This window comes from Salmo salar, chromosome ssa17 (assembly GCF_905237065.1).
Source record: "Salmo salar chromosome ssa17, Ssal_v3.1, whole genome shotgun sequence".
Lineage (NCBI taxonomy): Eukaryota > Metazoa > Chordata > Actinopteri > Salmoniformes > Salmonidae > Salmo > Salmo salar.
The window spans coordinates 36,036,926-36,061,309 of record NC_059458.1 but is presented as its reverse complement, the minus strand read 5'-3'; the positions used below and the strand labels follow the sequence as shown (position 1 = coordinate 36,061,309).

Below are 24,384 nucleotides of genomic sequence, written 5' to 3'. Positions count from 1 at the left end.
TGATCTTAGACGACGTTTGACTGTTGATCAGGACACGTAGAATATCTGCCATCTGAGACACACTGAAAGCACAGGACATCAGAAACCTCAGTTGCTCTTGAGTGATGGCATAACAAGGTGCACGTCTAGCTCCTCTCCATGTCCGAGGAGCCCGGTAACCGGAACTGGCTGTAACAATAATACACCGTGTTTAGGATACTTAATGTATTGTCAAATCCATTAAAAGTATTATCACGTTTGGTAAAGATTTGATGTGTTATTTTTGTGTCAAACCGGGTGAAGAACGTGGTGACGTTAAACTATTTTACAAGTCACGTAGCTAGATACTTTGGGTTTGTCTTAGTGATGTACATATTCTGCTCAGGTTAATTTTCATAAACAATACATTTATTTGAGATTTCTGAGCTGCATGTTATAGGTTTTGTGTAAAATTCACACGCTGGTAATATGGCGGCGCCGGCTCGGACTGGGTCAACGGCAGTGTGGGTGCAGGCAATTTTACGGTCGCACTACAGTTTTGAAGCTGAATGTAATGATTGTCAGTTATTTCTACATGTGTACTAATATTCAGACACATTCAGTTGTTTCTATCTTTATCTATCTTTATCTATATCTATCTATAACTATGGTGTCAACGGCAATACTACTGGTTTTTGATTGAAACAATGAAGACGCAGTTCTTAAGGAAAATAGTACATACTGCTGCCTGAAACAAGCTAACCTTGTAATTAATGTTTTTTTGAGTCATTTTATGTGAATTTAGGAAATCTATATATTAAGTGATCTTACGTTGTGTGTCCTTTGTGTATAATGTTTTGTTGTCAATGCTTACCTACCTGATCTATTGAAATGAGATCAGTGCTTGACTTGGACAAGAGCTCACCTCAAATTTCTATTGTTTGAGCACATGTTCCTGTTATAGAATATTAGCTCAACAGTATTGTGGATCTCCTGAACCTAAATACAAACAATATTTTTAGAGAATAAAGAAAGTGCCAGAACTGTCAAGAATAACTTTTGTGTCCGTGTCTCTTTATTACTCCTGGCCGACTCAGAGTGGACAGACCGAGCCCGCCTCTCTCCTTCCACACTGAGTCCAAACCTACAGTCACTGGGTCCTGACTGTGACAGGGGAGCCCAGTTTGCACTGCAGGATCCAGATATGCCTTCCCACTTCACTGATGCCTGCAGTCAAACACTGGAGCTGAATGTCAACATTAAAGATGAAGAAGAGGAGGAGAAGATTGGGACATCTGTTAATCATGGTAAGAGCATGTTCTATCTAAGTTTGTTGTTCGTTCCAACTTCCCACTGTGTATGAGAAGTTGTAGAACTGTTTCAACAAGAAGGTAGATGTTATTTCATGCTACTGAGACCTGCATGGTTTGACACCAGTAATGCCAGCATTTGTTTTATTCACTGGGCTATCTGGAGTGATCAGAGAGTAGACTAAAGAAGTGAAGTAGACAAACTGCCAGTGTTTTAAAGTTCTATGAAATGAGTCTGTGTAGTTACTAACCCTTGTGATAGTGAGTGGAGGATGATATAACTCACAATTTTCATGACATGAGAGTTTTTTATTTATTCCCCTTTCGTATTGCACAGCCTACTTGTCGTTATGCTCCTGAGCAAGGCAGTTAACCCACTGTTCCCCGGGCGCTGAAGACATGGATGTTTATTATGGCAGCCCCCCCGCATTCTCTGATTCAGAGGGGTTAGGTTAAATGTGGAAGACACATTTTCAGTTGAATGCATTCATTTGTACAACTGACCAGGTATCCCCCTTTCCCATTCGGAAAGTATTTAGACCCCTTGACTTTTTCCATGTTTTGTTACTTTACAGCCTTATTCTAAAATGGATTAAATAAATGTTCCTCATCAATCTACACACATACCCCATAATGTCAAAGCAAAAACAGGTTTTTAGAAATGTTTTCACATTTATTAAAAATTAAAAACAGAAATACTGTATTCAGACCCTTTGCTATGAAACTCGACATTGAGCTCAGGTGCATCCTGATTCCATTGATCATCCTTGAGATGTTTCTACAACTTGGATGTTGTCAACCCTTGGTAAATTCAATTGATTGGACATGATTTGGAAAGGCACACACCTGTCTAGATAAGGTCCCACATTTGACAGTGCATGTCAGAGCAAAAACCAAGCCATGAGGTCGAAGGAATTGTCCGTAGAACATGGTGGTGGTAGCATCATGCTGTGGGGATGTTTTTCAGCAGCAGGGACTGGGAGACTAGTCAGGATCGATGGAAAGATGAATGGAGCAAAGTACAGAGAGATCCTTGATGAAAACCTGCTCAGGACCTCAGACTGGGGTGAAAGTTCACCTTCCAACAGGACAACTACCCTAAGCACACAGCCAAGACAACGCAGGAGTGGCTTCGGGACAAGTCTCTGAATGTCCTTGAGAGACCAGAAAATAGCTTTGCAGCGACGCTCCACATCCAAGCTGACAGAGCTTGAGAGGATCTGCAGAGAGGAATGGAAGAAACTCCCCAAATACAGGTGTTGTGTCTTTGGCATCATTATAAGTGAAAACTGTTATTTTATCAAATCAATTCTCGAATTATTATTACGTGATTAAACTAATCATGTAAATGTAATTAACTAGGAAGTCGGGGCACCACGGAAAATCTTCAGATTAAAGTTATAATTTTTCTAATAGAACTCTTCAGATATTTTAATATCGAATCAATTAGTCTTCTATTAATGAATTATTCTTTACCTCACGTCAGTCTCATTCCAAATGTCGTAAATTGTTGGTTGTCTGCACGAACCCAGCCTTTACTATAAATCATCCATACACTAATTGGCTTAATAATTTATTTATTAACTAACTAAATAATCACAGAAATGCATAAACAAACAGTAGATATTGGTTACAATAATATGGAAGATTCCCTAGTGTGCTAAGATGATATGACTGCTTGGTGGACAAAGGGAAGTGGGTGTGGACTGAGAGAGGGAAAAACAAAAGGGATCACTTCACACAGTTGATAATTATATTAATTGAAATGCTAATCCTTTGCACATGAACGCTCACTCATTCGGGAATAATTGCAATCAATATATATATTTACGCCCATGTGTCATGATCTTCTCTGTTGGAATCCGGTCCGTCTGCTGGAGAGTTCATCCGAGTCTCTTTCTGTTTCCCTGAAGATCAGTCTTTTGTGGTTAGAATAGATACTTCAGAGTACCATTCAGAAATGTTCTCATAGAATAGATGTTTTGGTGGTTTTCGGTATTCGCGTCCCAGTTTGACATAATTTCTAGCTACAGACTAGTAATTAGTATCTAAGATTTGCTCTTATTTTGTAGGGATCGATAGTCTCAAAGTTGAACCATTTCCACCCGTGTAGCCAATGCTCCACGTGGTATGGTTAGGAATTCAATAACTATTCGCAATCATAGCTCACGCTGTGGGTTTGCTTAATCTAAATAGGATTTTCTTAGGAGGGGCTTTTATTCGTAACAGTGGAAGAGGCGGTTCTATGATGCCTGATCATGTCTGTGCTCACAGGGGCAGGCCAGTGACTTAGTTAAACTTTAAAGGGAATATGTCATAGGGACCTGATTAGAACAGAAAAGCAGGTTGATTTAGTTTTAATTTACATTTTGTTATTGATAGTTTGTGTTATATATTTTTTTTACTGTCACTGAACAAACATATATAACGCAACATGTAAAGTGTTGTTCCCATGTTTCATGAGGTGAAATAAAAGATCCCAGAAATGTTCCAGACATAAGCTTATTTCTCTAAAATTTTGTGCACAAATTTGTTTACATCCCTGTTAGTGAGCATTTCTCCTTTGCCAAGATAATCCATCCACCTGACAGGTGTTTCATATCAAGAAGCTGATTAACTAGAATGATCATCATTACACAGGTGCACCTTGTAGTTGAGTAGATTGTTAGATTCTGGGTGAACCTTGGAACATTGTTTCACCCAGAATCCTCATCAGGATAGTGTCCAACGTGATCGAGACTGGTTTTTACATCAGAAGTTAATGGTTATCTGTAGGAGTCAGATGGCTTTGGAATGTGTAGGGGAGACAGGTGGAGATCTTAGAAACTAACAATGCCACTGAGGGAGAAAATGTAAACGTTATACATCACGTTATACATGTCAGGATATGTTATTGTTAGCCATCAGGGATCCTCTGGGAGGAGAAGAGACACATTCTGGTATCAATAACCATGACCGCCTTGAGTTGGGGAGGAGTGAGCACTTTGGGGAAGAGATCAGGTTAGATGAGGTGTGGAACAACAGACATAACTAAGGTTCTGTCTAGCAACAGGGATGCATTGGCTGTTCAGTTGTGGAGCAGGAGACTCAGCCTAGGAGAAAGGGTTAAATATCAGTGTTTGTGTGAAATGTCGTTTGTCTGAATGCAGCTGTATCGACCCTTTGAGAAGAATTAAACTTGGTTTAAGCTTCTCTAGCGACCTTGAGTTATTTACTCTGAAAATCAAACCTAACAAGATGCTTGGCAGCAACTAATGGGGATCCCTAATAAATACCAAAATGCCACTCTAAAATGTGCTGTTTTGTGACACAATGCCACAGGTGTCTCAAGTTTTGTGGGAGTATACAATTGGCTAGCTGACTGCAGGAATTTCCAGCAGAGCTGTTGCCAGAGAATTTAATGTTAATTTCTCTACCGTAAGCCACCTCCAACAATGTTTTAGATAATTTGGCAGTATGGCCAACCAGCCTCACTAGTGCAGACCACTGTGTATGGCATTGTGTGTGGTTTGCTGATGTCAGTGTTGTGAACAGAGTGCTCCATGGTGGTATCAGGGTTATGGTATGGGCAGGCATAAGCTACAGACAACGAACACAATTGCATTTTATCTATGGCAATATGAATGCACAGAGATCCCCATGACAAGAACCTGAGGACCGTTGTCCTGCCATTCATCCGCTGCCATCACCTCATGTTTCAGCATGACAATACACAGCCCCATATCTCAAGGATCTGTACACAATTGAAAATGTCCCAATTCTTCCATGCCTGCATACTCACCATACATGTCACCCTTTGAGCATGTTTGGGATGGTCTGGATCGACACGTACAACCGCTTGTTCCTCGCCAATCGCTTCCCGCACCTGCCCGCCCGTCCAGCATCACTACTCTGGACAGTTCTGACTTAGAATATGTGGACAACTACAAATACCTAGGTGTCTGGTTAGACTGTAAACTCTCCTTCCAGACTCACATTAAACATCTCCAATCCAAAATTAAATCTAGAATCGGCTTCCTATTTCGCAACATGCATCCTTCACTCATGCTGCCAAACATACCCTCGTAAAACTGACCATCCTACCAATCCTCGACTTCGGCGATGTCATTTACAAAATAGCCTCCAACACTCTATGCAACAAATTGGATGCAGTGCCATCCGTTTTGTCACCAAAGCCCCATATACTACCCACCACTGCGACTTGTATGATCTCGTTGTCTGGCCCTCGCTTCATACTCGTCGCCAAACCCACTGGCTCCAGGTCATCTATAAGTCTCTGCTAGGTAAAGCCCGGCCTTATCTCAGCTCACTGGTCACCATAGCAGCACCCACCCATAGCACGCGCTCCAGCAGGGATATCTCACTGGTCACCCCTAAAGCCAATTCTTCCTTTGGCTCCTCTCCTTCCAGTTCTCTGCTGCCGATGACTGGAACAAACTGCAAAAATGTCTGAAGCTGGAGACTCTTACCTCCCTCACTAGCTTTAAGCACCAGCTGTCAGAGCAGCTCACAGATCACTGCACCTGTACATAGCTCATCTGTAAATAGCCCATCCAATCTACCTCATCCCCATAATGTATTTATTTATTTATTTATCTTGCTCCTTTGCACCCCAGTGTCTCAACTTGTGCATTCATCTTCTGCACATCCTACCATTCCAGTGTTTAATTGCTATATTGTAATTACTTTGCCACCATGGCCTATTTATTGCCTTACCTCTCTTATCCTACCTCATTTGCACATGCTGTATATAGATTTTCTACTGTATTATTGATTGTATGTTTGTTTATTCCATGTGTAACTCTGTGTTGTTGTATGTGTCAAACTGCTTTGCCTTATCTTGGCCAGGTCGCAGTTGTAAATGAGAACTTGTTCTCAACTAGCCTACCTGGTTAAATAAAGGTGAAATAAAAAAATATATATATATATTTTTTAACTAGGCCAGTCAGTTAAGAAAAAAATTCTTATTTACAATGACGGCCCAGTCGACGCTGGGCCAATTGTGCGCTGCCCAATGGGACTCCCAATCATGGCCGTATGTGATGCAGCCTGGATTCGAACCAGGGACTGTTGTGACGCCTCTTGCACTGAGATGCAGTGCCTTAGACCGCTGCGTCCATGTGTGTGTGAACTATTTAACTGTACTAGAATGCTTAAAATGCGGCATTTTTTTTTTTTTACATCGGTTATCTGGTATTGGGTTTTTTTGGCAAGGAAAATATCGGATATCAGTATGGGCAGAAATGTTATATCGGTGCATCACTATTTAATAGGCCTACCTGTTCTATTAAATATATGGTTGATGTGAAATGTTTTGGAAAATGAAACCTCTTGAAACTGCTTTTTATCTATCTGAATATCTTCTTCACTCTATCTGGAAAGAATATCAAATAGTGGCTGAGACCAAACTATTTAAGAATATAAATATTTTTATCGGTTTCTCCAAATACCTGAGGGGAAATGTCATTACCACCATGTCATAGAATTAGCTATTTTAGTTGAAAAGGAAATTACAGAAATTGTGCCTAAGGTGTTTTATATAACATTTCACATACAATTCTTTTTAATTTTTTTTACTATTTGGAAGTTTTCTTAATTATATGTATTCATCATTGTCATGTCTAAATGTCCATATATGCCTTTATTATACTCAGAAACATGTATTTACCACATCAAAATCTTAATTTATAAAGTAATGTAAAATATTATATTAAGAACAAGTATATAAGGTTCACATATGGGAAAAATAATTTATATCAGTTGTAATTTAATAACCTTTTCCACAGAAATATGTACCGTGATGGTAATGACTTAGCGTTGTGGTAATGACAGAGTGTGGTGGAAATGACATTTCATATAAAACAACTGATGAAAAATACCATTAAACATTTTACTGTCAGAGTAGTACATGTTTAGTTTGATTGAAGATATAGAACAGACCATTCGTTCCAATTCATCCCAAAGGTGTTCGATGGGGTAAGGGTCAGGGCTCTGTGCGGGCCGGTCAAGTTCTTCCACACCGATCTCAACTAACCATTTCTGGAAACAGGAAAGGGCCTTCCACAAAACTTTTGCCACAAAGTTGTAAGAACATAATCATCTACAATGTCATTGTATGCTGTAGTGTTAGGATTTCCCTTCACTGGAACTAAGGGGCCTAGCCCGAACCATGAAAAAACAGCCCCAGACCATTATTCCTCCTCCACCAAAATGTACAGTTGGCACTCTGCATTGGGGCAGGTAGCATTGTCTGGCATCTTCCAAACCCAGATTTGTCCGTCGGACTGTAGATGATGAACCCGTGATTCATCACTCCAGAGAACACATTTCCACTGCTCCACAGTCCAATGGCTAGCTTTACACCACTCCAGCTGACGATTGGCAATTGCGCATGATGATGCCAAGAGTGTACAAAGCTGTCATCAAGGCAAAGTGTGGCTACTTTGAAGAATATAAAATATTTTTTTTAAAGTTAAAATCTAACACTTTTTGGGTTACTACATGATTCCATGTGTGTTATTTCATAGTGTTGGTGTCTTAACTATTATTCTGCAATGTAGAAAATAGTACAAATAAAGTAAAACCCTTGAATGAGTAGGTGTGTCCAAACTTTTGACTGGTACTGTATGTGTATAAAACAATATAATTCAGCACACAATAACAAAATAAACATTTAATAAAAGCAATCCCATTCAACTACATAGAGGTCCTCAATCAATAATGTAAACTGCCTGAGTGGCACCAGCACATCTAGCTGCAGTGAACTCTGCAGATTGTTCCACAAATTAGGGGCAAAAAAACGAAACGCAGATTTTCCCAAATATGTGGAGACTGAAGGGGTCGCTAGTGTTATCCATTCTTGAGAACGGGTTTGGTAACTTATGATTCTTAACTTAATTAATGAAGTTACATTTGAAGGGAGTTTCTGTAAAATTGCTTTGTAAATAAATAAAAGAGAATGCAGCTCTCTTCTTACAGACAGAGAGATCCATCACACATTTTTATACAGACTACAATGATGAGTCCTAAAATTGTCCCCTGTGATAAAACGTATTGCGGAATGGTAGACTGCGTGCCAACGCAAATGGTCCAGGTGGACATTTGATTAATTGTTCAGCAAACTTATGGCTTGGGGGGTAGAAGCTGTTAAGGAGCCTTTTGGACCTAGACTTGGCACTCCGGTACCGCTTGCCGTGCGGTAGCAGTGAGACAATTACAAATAGTACATAGTGCTGCTTAAAACAAACTGCAACCATGTTCTATAGGTTTTGTCATTTCAGCATTTATGTGAATTTGGGAAATCTACTATAGGTTAAGTTTACTTATGTTGTGTAGCCTAATTTATAGTGTGAACGTTGTCTAATATGAATGAATGTTTTGTTGTCAATGCTTAGCTACCTGATCTATTGAAATTAGATAATTGAACAAGAAAAAAATATGATATATTTTTAGAGAATAAAGAAAGTGCCAGAACTGTCAAGACAAATGTTTGTGTCCGTTTCTCTTTATTACTACTGTCCGACTCAGAAGTCTGAGGCCTGTAGTGGAAAATTACATAATTAGTCGTGCTATCCCATGTTTTACTGCTTAAAGAATAGTCTCTTGTTATATGCTAGTGTTTTTTTCTAATCTGATACAAACTTGTCTTTGTGTGACTTTGTCACAAGACTGGGCACATCGCTATGATCCGTTAGGTGCGTCCGCAGCATGTGACATCCCGTGGGTTTACTATCTACAGGAAGTCACATGTATGGTAACTTGCAGAAAGGAGCACATTATAGTGTTTGCTGTTGGGAATACAGTTAGACGGTTGAGACCTCGGGCTATCAACCTCGTGCTATCTTCAATCTGCACAGACAACTAATTGCTAATTGCCTTTTACACACTATCTGCCACGTCTACTAAAAGGATGTACTTCTCTATAAAAGCGGAGACCCGTCACTGTTTGTTGGGCCTTGTTTCTCTGACAAGCCGGTAACATTGAGAGTGAGGACAAACCCAGCCTGCCTCTCTCCTTCCACACTGAGTCCAAACCTACAGTCACTGGGTCCTGATTGTGACAGTGGAGCCCAGTTTGCAATGCAGGATCGAGAGATGGCATCAGTGAAACTGGAAGACTGTAGTCAAACACTGGAGCTGAATGTCAACATTAAAGATGAAGAAGAGGAGGAGAAGATTGGAAAATCTGTTAGTCATGGTAAGAGCAGGTTCTATCTAACTAAGTTTGTGTTATTCATTCCAACTTCCCACTGTGCATGAAAAGTTGCAGTAGAACTGTTTCATGATGAACTGTTACAATGAGAAGGTAGATGTTATTTCATGCTACTGATACTTGCATGGTTTGACACCAGTATTGCCAGCATTTGTTTTATTCACTGGGCTATCTGGAGTGATCAGAGAGTAGACTAAAGAAGTGAAGTCACGTGGTCACGTGTAGCCCAGTTGTGGGTTCGATTCCCACGGGGGATCGGTGCGAAAAAAAAAGTATTAAAATGTATGCACTCACTACTGTTCTGCTAAATGACTAATGTCAATTTGCAATACGTTAGGAGATACAGAACATTGCATCTTAATTTCATCTGTCACATTATTATGTAGTTTACGGTAGTCCCCCAGTCACGTGGTGTTTGATGACAAACACACAACGAGAAGAGACCGGAGCCTTGTGAGTCAGTTACTGTTGTGCAGCATGCGCTTGGTGATCTAATTACAGTATGGAATTCACATCTAAATGTTTGCCAGCTAGATATCGTACAGCTGTTAAGTTAACAGTCTACAATGTGTTAAATGCTCTGCAGTTGTGCATTTGCTTTGCTAATTTAGTAGCTAGTTAGCTCAGTGGTTATCTTCTTCCAAAATCAAACATTCGTTAGGTAACAGCAGATAATCCCCTCCTGGATCAAGAGCCTTGCAGGCTAATATTCATTTTGTTCGTGCAACAAACTGTAAGTGGCGTTTTTGAATTACCTGTATCGTTTAAGGCCGGAAACTGTACAAAATGTTCGCAATGCGTTCATTAGCATTAGCTAGTACTCTCTTTGAGGATTCCTTAGTACTTGTTAGCATTCTGCTACTGACGTTTTTTGGGGATTGAATATTTGTAGTTTTTATATAAATACCTGTAGTCAACTTGTGCACTAGGTCATAGATAAAACACATCACGTTCATAATTTCGCCCGTTAGATATTTTTCATAATAAAGATTTTTCATTATGAAACTTACGGTTACTAGTTTCCCAAAACAACGGTTTGAGCCAGTCACGTGTGTTTGTTTACAATTAAGCACAATTACCAAAATGGGTGCTTCGTGAGGTGAGTCTCCTGCAGCTCAATTTAAGTGAGGTGACCAACTTGTATGAAATTCACTACTAATGTTTGGAAGAGTACTGGCCATCCCTCTGAGTCTACCTCCTCTCTTGGCTTCTTCCTAGTTTCTTGCCTTCTAGGGAGTTTTTCCTGGCCACTGTGCTTCTACATCTGCACCGATTGCTCTTTGAGGTTTTAGTCTGGGTTTCTGTAAAGCACTTTGTGACAACTGCTGATGTTAAAATGTCCTATTCGGCATGTACAGAGTGTGCAAAACAGTAAGAACACTTTCCTAATACTGAGTTAGTTCACAGTTCTGAAACACATCAGTGTGCTGTTGAATTAGCGCCTTTTCCTAGACAATGTTGCTATGTGTATAATAGCAAAGTTAACCAGCATATTGGTGTTAAGAACAATGCGGCGGAGGCAGCAGGATGAGGAGATGAGAAAACAGCACTTGCCTTACTGTCTAATAGAAGTGAGAGAGGAAACCCCAACTTAAATTGCTATTATAAGCATAACTGTTAATTGTGCCAGCATAACTGTTAATTGTGCCTGGATTTATATATCATCCATATAAATCTGCAGAAATCAGACAGATCCTGCTTGTGTTGCCTGTTTGTTAAATAGCCTACTGATTCCGTGAGCACCAAGCCACACGCAACCGTCGGATAAACAATTTAACAAATTCTTCTATTTTTAATCTTTGCTATGCTGTATTAATTACTCAATGTTTTCATTAAACCAGCCTCTGGTATTATTTCTTATTAATTTAATGTTCTATACACTGTTCCAAATGGTCAGAATATTACTACCCCTCCTTTTTCTGGATCTCCATCTTGTTCTAATTATTATTATGATCATCATTCTAATAATAGGTAGTAGGCTTAGTATAGCAGCTTTGTATAACCACCATCCAGCTTTAGGCCTAAGAGCTCATCCTGTTTAGTCTTAATACCGTAACTTACTGAGGCCTACATTTCAGTACTTATATAGGCTACTGTATCAATCAGTCATTCGTCCATGTCATCACACACCATACCAGTCATTCATGAATTAAAATGCAATCAAGCATTTTAGTTTTTAAAATAAATTTAAGTGAGCCTTGAATAATTAGCGTAAACAATAAATAAGCCGTTCTGTTTTTGAAAATTGCAATCACGAATGAATGTGATAGTTTTTAGTCTTTGCTGTAAAACAGATGCTCTGGTGCGCTTATAATTAGTGTTTACATTGTTCAAAACAGAAAAGTTTTGTAATCTACCTGTTTAATATGCACTCAGTGTTTGCTCCTTACCTTATTTTTCTTGATCTACAGTATTTTCCACAACTAGTCACATTTATACCACATATCTAACTTCCCCTTTATCTCCTGAGCAACCAGTAAACATTCTCCCGTTTCGAGTTTGTCACGTCCTCTGCAACCATTTTGCTGTTACAGTGTTCTGAGTTTGTTATAACCAATTTATTGATGTGATTATGATATGCTATAGGTCCTGCCCTATTGGTCACGTGCATGCAATGCATACATGTCTCACAAAGAAAGGCGAAAGTTGAGGGAATAGAGAATGTTTTTCCCAAACAAATGAGGGATTTCAGCAACAGAACTTTTCAGTCAGAAATGGCTGTAATTATGTTGCAACTTCAGTACAATGGACAGCGTGATGAACACTGATGTTCTGTGGTGGTCGCTGCAGCAGGGAAGAGAGAGAGAGACAACAGGTGCTAGTCGTTTTGTAAGTCTGAGCACAATCACATCAAATGCACATTTAAAAATGTAAGCCAATCGATTGGTGGGAAGAACAGATTACTCTTGGTGTCAGGGACAGCCCTAATGGACTCTACAAGGTGTTGAAAGTGTTCCACAGGGAGGCTGGCCCATGTGGACTCAAATGCTTTCCACAGTTGTGTCAAGTTGGCTGGATGTCCTTTAGGTGGTGGACCATTCTTGATACATAAGGGAAACTGTTCAGTGTGAAAAACCCAGCAGCATTGCAGTTCTTAACACAAACCGGTGGGCCTGGCACCTATTACCACACCCCGTTCAAAGACACTTCAATCTTTTGTCTTGCCGATTCACCCTCTAAATGGCACATATACACAATCCATGTCTAAATTATCTCAAGATTTAAAAATCCTTCTTTAACCTGTCTCCACCCCTTCATCTACAGTGCTTTGACAAGTGACATCCAATAAGGGATCATAGCTTTCACCTGGTCAGTCTATGTCATGGAAGTAGCAGGTGTTCATAATATTTTGTATAATCACTGTTTATCAGACTGACTTATTTCTGATGCTGTTCACACAGGTCACATTGAGACATTCTCTACATCCAGAGAGCAACAACAGGAAGATCACAGACCTAAGAGGTCTCACCAATGCCCACATTGTCAGAAGATTTTCCCAATTCTTTCAAAGCTAAAAATACACCTAAAAATACACACAGGAGAGAAGCCATACTCCTGCTCTTACTGTGGGTGGAGATTCTCTCAACGAAGCCACTTAAAATCACACCAACGCATACACACAGGAGAGAAGCCTTACTCTTGCTCTGACTGTGGAAAATGCTTCACAACATCATCTGACCTAACAGTTCACCAGAGAACACACACAGGAGGGAAGCCTTTTTCCTGCTCTTACTGTGGGGGGAGATTCTCTCGACGGAGCAGTTTAAAAATACACCAACATATACACACAGGAGAGAAGCCTTACTTCTGCTCTGACTGTGGGAAAAGTTTCTCCCTATTGGATACCTTAAAAGCACATGAACGTGTACATACAGGAGAAAAGCCTTTTCCCTGCTCTGACTGTGGGAAGAGTTTTTCTCAACGGAGCAACTTAAAAATACATCAACGTTTACATACAGGTGAAAAGCCTTACTCCTGCTTGGACTGTGGAAAATGTTTCACCCAATTTGATACATTAAAATGTCACCAGCGTATACATACAGGAGAGAAGCCTTACTCCTGCTCTGAATGTGGGAAGAGCTTCTCTCTACAGAGCAGCGTAAAATCACACCAACATATACACACAGGAGAGAAGCCTTACTCTTGCTCTGACTGTGGTAAATACTTCCCAACATCAGCTGCGCTAAATGTTCATCAGAGAACACACACCGGAGAGAGGCTTTCCTTCTGTTCTGAATGTGGAAAGAGTTTCTCTCAACACAGCAGCTTAAAGGAACACCAACGTATACACACAGGAGAGAAGCCTTACTCCTGCTCTGACTGTGGGAAGAAGTTCACTCGACACAGCAGCTTAAATAATCACCAACGTATACACACAGGAGAGAAGCCTTACCCCTGCTCTGAATGTGGGAAGATTTTCACAACATCAAGTGCTCTGACAGTTCATCAGAGAGTGCACACAGGAGAAAAGCCTTACTCCTGCTCTGACTGTGGGGGGAGTTACTCTCGACTGGGAAACTTAAAAACACACCATCGTATACATTCGGGAGAGAAGCCTTACTCCTGTTCTGACTGTGGGAAATGCTTCACAACATCAAGTGCTCTGAAAGTTCATCAGAGAGTGCACACAGGAGAGAATCTGTAATCATTCTCTGACTGTCGGGGCGAGATTCTCTCAACAGAGCAATTTAAGCACACCAACGGATACAAACGAGCGAAGCTTTTTGCAGATTAAAAACATTTTTTGCTGGATTGACAATGGACCCCTGTTTAAAGTAACCTCCCTTTTTGGTAACAAAGGGAGAGAAGCTTCATCAGTTCTCTCAAACCAGCTAAGATTAATGTCACTCCATCACTTAATTCTCATCTCATAAAATAAGTGGTAATAGTGAATTGGATCAAATTAAGAAAGTGTAGAACACTCTACTGTTGTCCTATTGTTTCTCACTGTGATTGAACTGTGCAGAGGAAATGGAGCATTATAGAATGTTAGCCTCTTTACTTTACTGATCAGTGTGCACCTTGTCAGTTTTGGTGTGTTTTGTTTTGTTAGCTTCTACTGCAAAAAATATTGAGATGACCTTGGGTTTGCCCTTAGCGTTGAATATCCTCTGAGGCTGGTTGACTGGGTGGTACTGCTTCCGTCTGAAGTTGTCTGTGGGATTGAGATGGTAGACACAACATGTATCAGATAGAGATGGTGTGATCAGTTTTCTCCATTCGTTTGGGTGGATTCTTTTTTTACAACTAAGAGACTGTACATTATTTATAATGAGGGATACCTGGAGAAAATTGTATCTCTGAAATAAAAATGTATGCCCCTCCCTTCACTAAAATATATTTTTACCCGACCCTCCCTGAACGCTTGGGAAAAACAAGTGACTCTCCCCTATACCCAAAATAATAATTAAAACATCAAGTGGATAGCAGAGAACATGCCTATAGTTTACCCTCACTCCTAGAACAGACCAGAGCCTTAGATATGCAGTTTTAGAAACAGTTCTTCATTTTGTAAGCGTCACATGTCAAAGGTTGTGGATTCCCAGAAAACCGTGTACAAGGGTAGGGGTGAAAATATATCCATTATAATTTAAGCACTGCATGAATCTCATCTTATTTCCATAAAAAAATTGCCTTTTATAAACTAATTTCATGCAATTCTACATCATTTTACATGACTGGAGACAATCCAATTTTTTTTTTTTATACCAGAACTGTGCATGACAATGAATGAGGCATACTGCAGCACCAAAGACCTTTTGATTTCTATACAAGCTATTGTTCAAAAATATTCTACAACGGGTTGGTCTAAAGAAGCTTTGATTGGTTGAGACGTGTTCTAAGCCATTCTAAAAACACTGTTTAGCACAGATAAGCCTATGATGCAAAAATGGGAATCTTGTTTTCTGTTCCGTCTGACAGATCCCTGCTCATCCACTGGCCCATCAGCCCATCCTGCCAATTCATTAACTTGATCTCCACTGTAAAAGGCATCTAGACATTATTTCCCCTTGCTTCTAGCCTTACATTTTTATTTGCATCAACGGGGGGTTGTACAAATCTTGCTGTCTGTCTCTCAACATTTGCAACATCATTTCAATATTGAAATTCAATATGCACTATATTATTGAGAATTAACGTGTCAGGACAAGACTGACATCTTGTCTCAGCCAGTCGAAATCATGAATCCGCATAATCTTTATGGATATATACAAAGAAATGTCAATTTAAAACCAGGTCAAACAAAATTAAAGGCAGTTACTTTGCTGTTATTCTAGCTGCATGGTTTGATGTGACTGTTAATTGTAGTTGGCTAGCTAGCAAGCAAGGGATAAGCCAGCATGGCCAACCAGAATGGTGTCATGACGTTGCCCTCTTTGGGTACAGCGAGCACCATCCCCCTCTCTATACCCCTTTCACCAGGCTCTGTAAGAGAGGTCGTAAATTCCTAGAGAAGATCCTGCCTCATGGCCAGACAGTATAGAGAGAGTGAGTTTCATAGAGAGAACAAAGGAATTTCTTCCAACTCACAGAACTGGAGAACCGAACGACATTTATGTTCTGGAGAAGGTATAAAAGATTGGTGAAGAATCCAGTTACGAACTGGTCCGTTTGGTACAATTTTGTGAAACTCATGGGAGACAATACGGCCACATTACCATCACGCTGTTTATACAATAGCCTCAGCTATGAGGCGTACATCTAATTGTTGTATAAAGTGAATGAGTGGGGATGGAACTGTTTGTGAAATTGTGTAATGTGATTTTGGACTGTTTAATGAAGGAAACTCCAATTCCCTTTGGAGTTTAACTATATCAGAGGACCGCCCATGAGCACAGTTATGGTCTGGCGTCATGGGACAGGCCCTTTTCTGCTCTTCCAAATAAAACCCCCACCTAGGTTTTCTATCACCAGACCAGCTTACCTCGATAATGAGAGGGCCAAGGTTTGAGAGGAGACCAAGCTTACCTCAATTACGAGATGACTAAAGGTTGCAGACCATGCATTTCTCTTGCTGAACTTTTAACCATACCACGTGGTTAAACTCTTAGACTATCGATACCGACAGAATAAGAACAAGTCTTTGATATTAATTACTAGTCTGCAGCTAGGAATTCGGTATCATTGAATGCGAAGACCGACAACCGCCGAAACACCTATTCTATAACGACATGAATGAATGTTACTCTGAACTATCCAATCTAACCACGACAGAGAGAGAGAGGGCGGACAGACTCTCCAACAGAAACAAACTTTTCAACAGAGATCCCGACGACACACTGAGCGTAAATATATATATATTGATTGCAATTGTTCCCGAATGAGTGAGCGTTCATGTGCAAAGGGTTAGCATTTCAATTGTTATAATATTCAACTCTGTAGTGTCTCCTCGGTTGACCCCCCCACTCCCCTTTTGTCTAACAAGCCGGTTTAGCCCACTAGGGCACATTCTCCTATCATTTCTTTGTAACCATATCTACTTTGACTGTTTGTTATGCATTTCTGTGAATTACTTAGTAAATAAATGATTTTAAGACAATTGATGTATAGATGACTCATAGTGAAGACTGGGTTCGTGCAGATTACGACGTTTGGAGTGAGGTAAATAATAATTCATTAAATTGAAGACTGATCAGATATTAAAACATCTGAAAGTTATATTAGGAAAATTATATTTTTCTTGGTGCCCCGACTTCCTAGTTAATTACAGTTATATGATTAATCAGTTTGATCACGTAATAATAATTACAGAGTTATTTGATAAATAAGTCTTCAGTTTTAATGAAGACAAAGACACGACAATGGCAACTGAACATTTAGAACTGATGGATTCTATTAAAATGTAACATGTTTCAAGTTAAACTGTAGTTAGTTGGGAGCACGTGATGCCGCAGAGCTGAGCAGACATTGACAAACCGAGCTCTTCAAAGTTATTCTATTATTACCTAAATAACAACGTTGAAACAATATTCTAACATCGGCTGATAAATTGTCAAGTACTTACCTTCCCAAAGAGCCATGGACCTCCGACTGAGAGGCAAGAAGGACGACCAAAACGTTGTTGATTCCCAAGATAACGATAACGCCACAGCTAGCAAGATTAGCATTAGCCCTCATAACTTAGACGACAGTTCCAGACTGTTGCTCTTGGCAGCCTCTTGCGAGCCTGCCAACATGCTGGCTACTCTCCTCCGGAAAATTCAGGATGGTAACAAAGGTCTCCTCAAAAATGCCAATACAAAAACAAAGTAGACCAGATGGAGAACCAGAGCAGACGTAGTAATATCCGTGTGGTGGGATTGAAAGAGGACAGCGAGGGCCGTGACCCGGTCCGTTTCTTCACTCAATGGATCCCGGATGTCCTAGGCATAATCAACTTCACCAAGCCGCTGGGAATCGAACGAGCCCACAGAACATCAGCGCCGAAACCCCGGCCAGATGAGCCCCCACGGGCCGTCCTGGTCAGGTTCCTCCCTTTCCAAGACAGAGAGAAGATACTGCAACTCGCAAGAGCCAAAGGGGACATCACCATCGATGGCAAGAGGGTCAGCCTTTTCCCGGATATGAGTGCCGATCTCGCCAGACGTCGCAAGCAGTTCAGACCTGCCGCCAAAGCACTGAAGGAGAAGAACATCACCGGCGACCTCATCCACCCTGCGCGGATGAAAGTTCAATACAAAGGCCGAAGCCATATCTTCAACACACCGGGAGAAGTGTTCACTTTTCTCAAAGAACTGAACCGCGTCTGAAAAACGGTCTCTCTGGGGGATAAGATCCAGTTTGTTTGGTTTCTCTTATCTGGACTGAACTGCTGATATCTTCTTGGAATTTGGATCCGTTTACCCCGATATCCGGTCGCTATTATTGATTTGTACATTTTCAACTAACCGTTTTTTCCCCCGGGGTGAGTTCTATTACATTTACAGGAGACTATATTTTGGTTTAGTCAATATCCACTGGGAGAAGCAAATAAGTGGGCTTATGCCCACTGCTTTCCCCCCATTTATGTTTCTCCTCTCCCGAAAAGAGACTCAAGCAGCCAATACCGTGGCCAGTAAATATTCAGCCATAAATGTCTATTGACAACGTTTGTTTTCAATTTAGAGAGCTTGTAGGTTTTAGTTTACGCCAAGGTTTAGCTAGTAAGAGCAAGATGGAAAGCGAGCAGCAACATATCTCTACAAGTGTATTCATGTTTGATTGTTGGGATTGTTGTTTTAGTCTGACAATCGGGGTGGGTGGGATTTTTTTTCCTTCTTTTTCCATGTTTATCGTGGTTTCCTTCCTAAAGAGACACACAGGTCACTTCTGCGTTCAAGCCAAGGTTGAAACATTTCCTGACTATTTACATATGAGAGATTTCCATTCGGTTACATATTTGAAACCCAACCTATGCTTAATCCACTAAAATATGTCACATTCAACGTAAAAGGTCTTAACAGCCCGATTTAAAAGGAAAAGAGTCTATACATACCTTAAGAAATTAAAGGCTGACATTGTGTTTCTACAAGACACACATCTTACAGCCAGCGAACACAAGAAATTGAAGAGGGAATGGGTAGGACAAGTTTTCACGTCCTCTTTTAACTCCAAAGCAAGAGGAACTGCAATTTTGATAAGTAGACACATCCCCTTCTGCGTCAACAACACCATCTCTGATCCCTCGGGCAGGTTTGTTTTGGTGCAGGGGCATATGTTTTCAGAGTCTTGGACCCTGTTGAATACTTATGCTCCTAACTTCGATGATCATATGTTTATACAGAATGTCTTCCTTCAGGTTGCTCAAGCACCACCAGGATGGCTACTGGTTGGAGGAGATTTTAATTTTTGTTTAGATACAGTTCTTGATAAGTCCTCTGATAAACCTCACTTCTTACCAAAGCCGGCAAGCTCACCATGTCATTCATGAAAGATCTTAATTTACTAGACATCTGGAGACAGTTGCACCCACAGGATAGGGACTACTCTTTTTATTCACACCCACACAAGACACACACACGCATAGATAACTTTTTACTATTGACCCAACTGTTTCATAGAGTGTTAGATATGGAGTATCTCCCCAGATTGCTTAGTGACCATTCTCCTCTGGTATTATCAATCTCCATTCCTACCAAGGTAAATGGAGCATATAGATGGAGACTAAATTCTACACTCCTAAAGCAACCTGAATTTTGTGCATTTATCAAAGCGCAGATCAATATTTTTACTTTGACAAACAAACCCTCCGCTCCTGACAGTTTCATTCTTTGGGACACATTGAAAGCCTATCTGAGGGGACAGATCATTTCCTATACTAAAGTGTTGAAGAGAAAACACGGTGCGGAACTGAATATCCTTGAATCTGAAATCTCCGAGCTAGAGAAAACCTACCAAAGAGGCCTGACTAAAGATCTATACAGGCTTTTGGTAAATAAAAAACTGAAATATAATATTCTGAACACGTATCAAGCTGAGAGGGCCATCACGAAATCAAAGCAGCGTTACTACGAGCTTGGAGAGAAAGCTCACAAAGTATTGGCATGGCAACTCAAGGCAGAGGAAAGTAAGAGGACAATTAATGCTATAGAAACTCTTACTAATGAAAAATCTTTCGACCCTCCTGAAATTAATGATACTTTTAAGAAATACTATGAAGACCTCTACACTTCCCAATCAAGCGATGATCTATCAGAGATCGACTCCTTTCTCTCCACTCTCAACCTCCCATGCCTGTCAGAGGAAGACAGAGAGCGCCTGAGTGAACACTTCTCAGTTCCTCAATTGTTGGAAGCCGTTAAATCCTTACCTTCTAATAAATCTCCTGGGGAGGATGGCTTCCCTCCAGAGTTCTATAAAGAATTTAGGGAGCTGTTGGTCCCCTACCTTATGGAGATACTTAAAAAAGCCGAGGAAGACAACTGCTTTCCGGAGTCTTTCTCTCAAGCAGTGATTACTGTAATCCACAAGAAAGGGAAAACCCGCTAAAGTGCGCCTCCTATAGACCAATCTCTCTCCTTAACACAGATTGTAAACTGGTCATCAAGATGCTATCTAAGAGACTGGAGTCATGTCTTCCCCTGTTGGTCAACCCAGATCAGACTGGCTTCATAATTAATAGATTGTCCTCCAATAATCTCAGAAGGTTCTTTGATATAATTCACCTTGCTAACAAAAACAAAATACCTGGTTTCGCAGTCTCCCTCGACGCTGAAAAGGCCTTTGATAGGGTTGAATGGCCATACCTTTTTCGCGTCTTGGAAAAGTTTGGTTTAGGTACCGTGTTTGTAAATTTGATAAAATCACTCTACAAATCTCCTAAAGCTAGGATTGCTACCAATGGGATTACTTCCTCCTCTTTCCCTCTCTATAGGGGGAACAGACAAGGTTGCCCAATTAGCCCCCACCTCTTTGCCCTCGCCATCGAACCGTTGGCTGAGGCTATTAGAACGTGCCCTGACATACATGGTTTTGAGGTGGGCCCTCATACCCACAAGTTATCACTCTTTGCGGACGACCTTATCTTATTTCTAACAAACCCAGAACACTCCCTCTCTCACTTGCAGATCCTACTACAGTGTTATAGTTCTTTCTCTGGTTATAAGGTTAATTTTGATAAAAGCGAAATCTTACCGTTGTCTGTCTTTGACCATCATTCCATCAAGCACAAGTTTCCTTTTAGATGGTCGCCTCTGGGCTTCACATATTTGGGCATAATGGTGTATGGTAACCTGAACAACCTCTATAAACTCAATCTGGCCAGCTTGTTGCAAAAGGTGGAGGGTGACCTGTGTAAGTGGATGGACTTGCCCCTCACTCTACTGGGTAGAATCAATGTGATTAAAATGAATGTCCTGCCCAGATTTCTATATTTGTTTCAATCTCTCCTTATCCCTGTGCCCGCAGCATTCTTTTCCTCTCTCGACAAGCTGACCAGACGGTTTATCTGGCATGGCAAAACCCCGAGGGTTAGCCTGGACAAACTGACCCTTGATTACGGTCAAGGGGACTTAAACCTCCCCAATTTTAGAATGTACTACTGGGCTGCACAGTCTAGGTTTCTGGCTCAGAGGTTTGACAATGGTCCCTCTCCCTCATGGTTGAACATTGAAAAGCTTGAGGTAAATGATGACACAGGGGCAGAATTGTTTTACAAATGGGACAGAAAATCTATAAAAACCATCACAGACAACCCTTTAATCATACATTCTGTCCTGGCATGGTGCAAACTGCATGAGCTGTTCAGACGAGAGGGATTTCTTTCCCCTAAAACCCCTTTATGGAACAACAGACTGATCCCTATGTTTTTCCAGAATAGTAACTTTAGACCATGGTCTGATAAGGGGATCACTCTTCTGGAACATTGTTATGAGGAGGGAGTTCTTATGTCTTTTGATCAGCTGAAACAGAAATACCACTTGTCTAACAGGGACTTCTTTAGCTACCTACAACTACGAAACTTTATTAGGGTGACTCTCAAGGGACAATGGAACCTACCTAAGATGTCACATATTGAACAACTCTGCCATGCAGACCAACCACTATTCAAGACCATTTCCCGTGTTTACGATGCTCTTATGTCAGGACTAACGCTGCCTGAGCTAGATAAACCTCGACTTAGATGGGAAAAAGATCTGGGTATTGATCTTGATGAGGGTCTATGGAGTGACCTATGCAGGGATGGTGTTACATCCACATTGAACTCCAGATACAGACTGATCCAGTTTAATTTCCTCCATCAGCTCTATATCACCCCATCTAGACTGCACAAGTTCAACCCTGATATCTCCTCCCTATGTTTTAGATGTGGCTCAGATGAAGGAACATTCCTCCATTCCACTTGGCAGTGTTCAAAACTACACGGTTTCTGGCAGGGGGTATGCGATACCATATCCTCAATCCACGGGGTTGCATTCCCTTTAGACCCGGAGGTCTGTCTACTGGGTAACTTTACTAACACCAATCTTAGGCAAAGCCATACTATAAAGCTAACAGAAATATTGCTAGCGATTGCCAAGAAATGTATTGCCTTGAAATGGAAATCGGATTCCTCCCTGCCAGTTGCAATGTGGCTATCGGAAGTTAATAGTTGTATCCCAATGGAGAAAATCACTTACTGCTTGAGGAATAAGTTAAAGACATTTTACAGAAATTGGCAACCTTTAATTGACTATATGGAGAATCTCCCCCCACATCACACTGATTGAATCTCTAGATAATCCTTATATAATGTTTCACACGTAATGTATAATATGTAGCTTACGGCAGGTGACCATATGATCCAATATCTCATTATTATTTTATTTTTTTATTTTACTCTTTATTATGACTTATGTCTTATGTGTGTTTGTATATATAATTATTTTTTTTGTTACGCTCGTCTGTTACCGTCACATTGTCCTATTGTTGTCTAATATCTTTTCACTTTTGTTTTGAATGTTCTTAATTGGAAAATATATAAAAATAAAATAAAAAAAACTGTAGTTAGTTTGTATCCTGTTTAGTGAATGATTACTGTGAGTATTAATGGAGTTTAGGACATAAAACTGGGAGGATGCTCATTTAGAAATGTTGACCTAATCAGAGAAGAGGAAATTGCCTCGGATCAGAGAGCAGGGTCAGGCCCAGAACAGAAGATGGACGGGTTGTGATTCTGACATCTGGCTAAACAAAGAGGACCATGGACATTCCACAGGGGGAAAGAGGGAAACTCATTGGGGCCATAAAATGTATAGCTGGGGAGGTGATGCCAATAAGGGAAGAGTATAAAATGTGTTGTGAGCTTTCTGAATGCATGCACTCAGCTGACTGTATCCATGGTATTAAACACTCTCTTAAACTTCTCTTGAGCTTTAGGTCTCAATTCCTTATTGCAAAGAGGTTGCAATTGCATTTTTCTTTTTAACACTATCAAAGCTAAAAATACACCTAAAAATACACTCAGGAGAGAATCTGTATCTCTGCTCTGTCTGTGGGAAGAGCTGCAAAATATCAAGAGATCTGACAGTTCATCAGTCAACACTGGAGAGAAGACTGTTCTGACTGGCAATATTTTCATTCAGCAGAGCAACTTAAAAGGACACCAACATATATAAATGTGAGAATCCTCATCTGTTCTGTGACTAGCTAAGATTAAAATCATTCCATCACTTAATTCTCAATAAATCGTATTCTTTCTCACTGTGAGAGAACTGTGCAGAGGAAAGGGAGTGTTATAGAATGTTAGCCTCTCTTTACTTTACTGATCAGTGTGCACCTTGTCAGTTTTGGTGTGTTTTGTTAGCTTCTACTGTAAAGATATTGAGATTACCTTGGATTTGCCCTTAGGGTTGAATATCCTCTGTGAGGCTGGGTGGTAGTGCTTCCCTCTGCAGTTTTCTGTGGTAATGAGCTGGCAGACACTGCATGTATCAGATAGAGATGGTGTGATTATCAGTTTTCACCATTAGTTTGGGGGGAGACATTTTTTACTACATAGCCTGTACATCAATAAACAAAAGTATATGTGTTTATTACATTTTATTTTAAAACTAGATTAGTTATTTTAGTCATTGATGATGAATATGTTTGGACAGCTCCATTGAAGCCAGCTTAATTGATCTTCCAATGAAAAAGAAAGTTTGTACATGAATTTGTACTGGTCAAACTCTAATTCTCTTGTATAATGAATTACAACAAAAAAAACATATCTTAAGTGAAATATTTAGTGCTTAGACAGGAAGTTGAAATGAGCATCACAAAGCTAAATCTGACCTATTCTCTAACATGTTTTGTCAGCATAAGCAGCTGTGAGACCTTTAATTTAACCTTTATTTAACTAGGCAAGTCAGTTAAGAACAAATTATTATTTACAATGACAGCCTACTAAGGAACAGTGGGTTAACTGCCTTGTTCAGGGGCAGAATGACAGATTTTTACCTTGTC

The 24,384-nt window shown here is 40.3% G+C and overlaps 1 protein-coding gene across 1 annotated transcript; it reads left to right on the top strand.

Moving 5' to 3' along the window:
• The first annotated feature begins 9,362 nt into the window (after nucleotides 1-9,362).
• On the top strand, nucleotides 9,363-15,959 carry LOC106575856 (zinc finger protein 501-like). The gene is made up of 2 exons (XM_014152557.2): nucleotides 9,363-9,465; nucleotides 12,882-15,959. Exons 1-2 carry the CDS (start codon nucleotides 9,363-9,365, stop codon nucleotides 14,123-14,125), a joined length of 1,347 nt encoding a protein of 448 aa, XP_014008032.1. The 3' UTR covers nucleotides 14,126-15,959.
• The last annotated feature ends 8,425 nt before the right edge of the window (nucleotides 15,960-24,384 follow it).

Coding starts and splice junctions, on each gene's coding strand:
- LOC106575856 (XM_014152557.2), top strand. CDS start 9,363: ATGGCATCAGTGAAACTGGAAGACTGTAGTCAAACACTGGAGCTGAAT. Junction 9,466..12,881: donor TGGAAAATCTGTTAGTCATG/GTAAGAGCAGGT, acceptor CTGTTCACACAG/GTCACATTGAGACATTCTCT.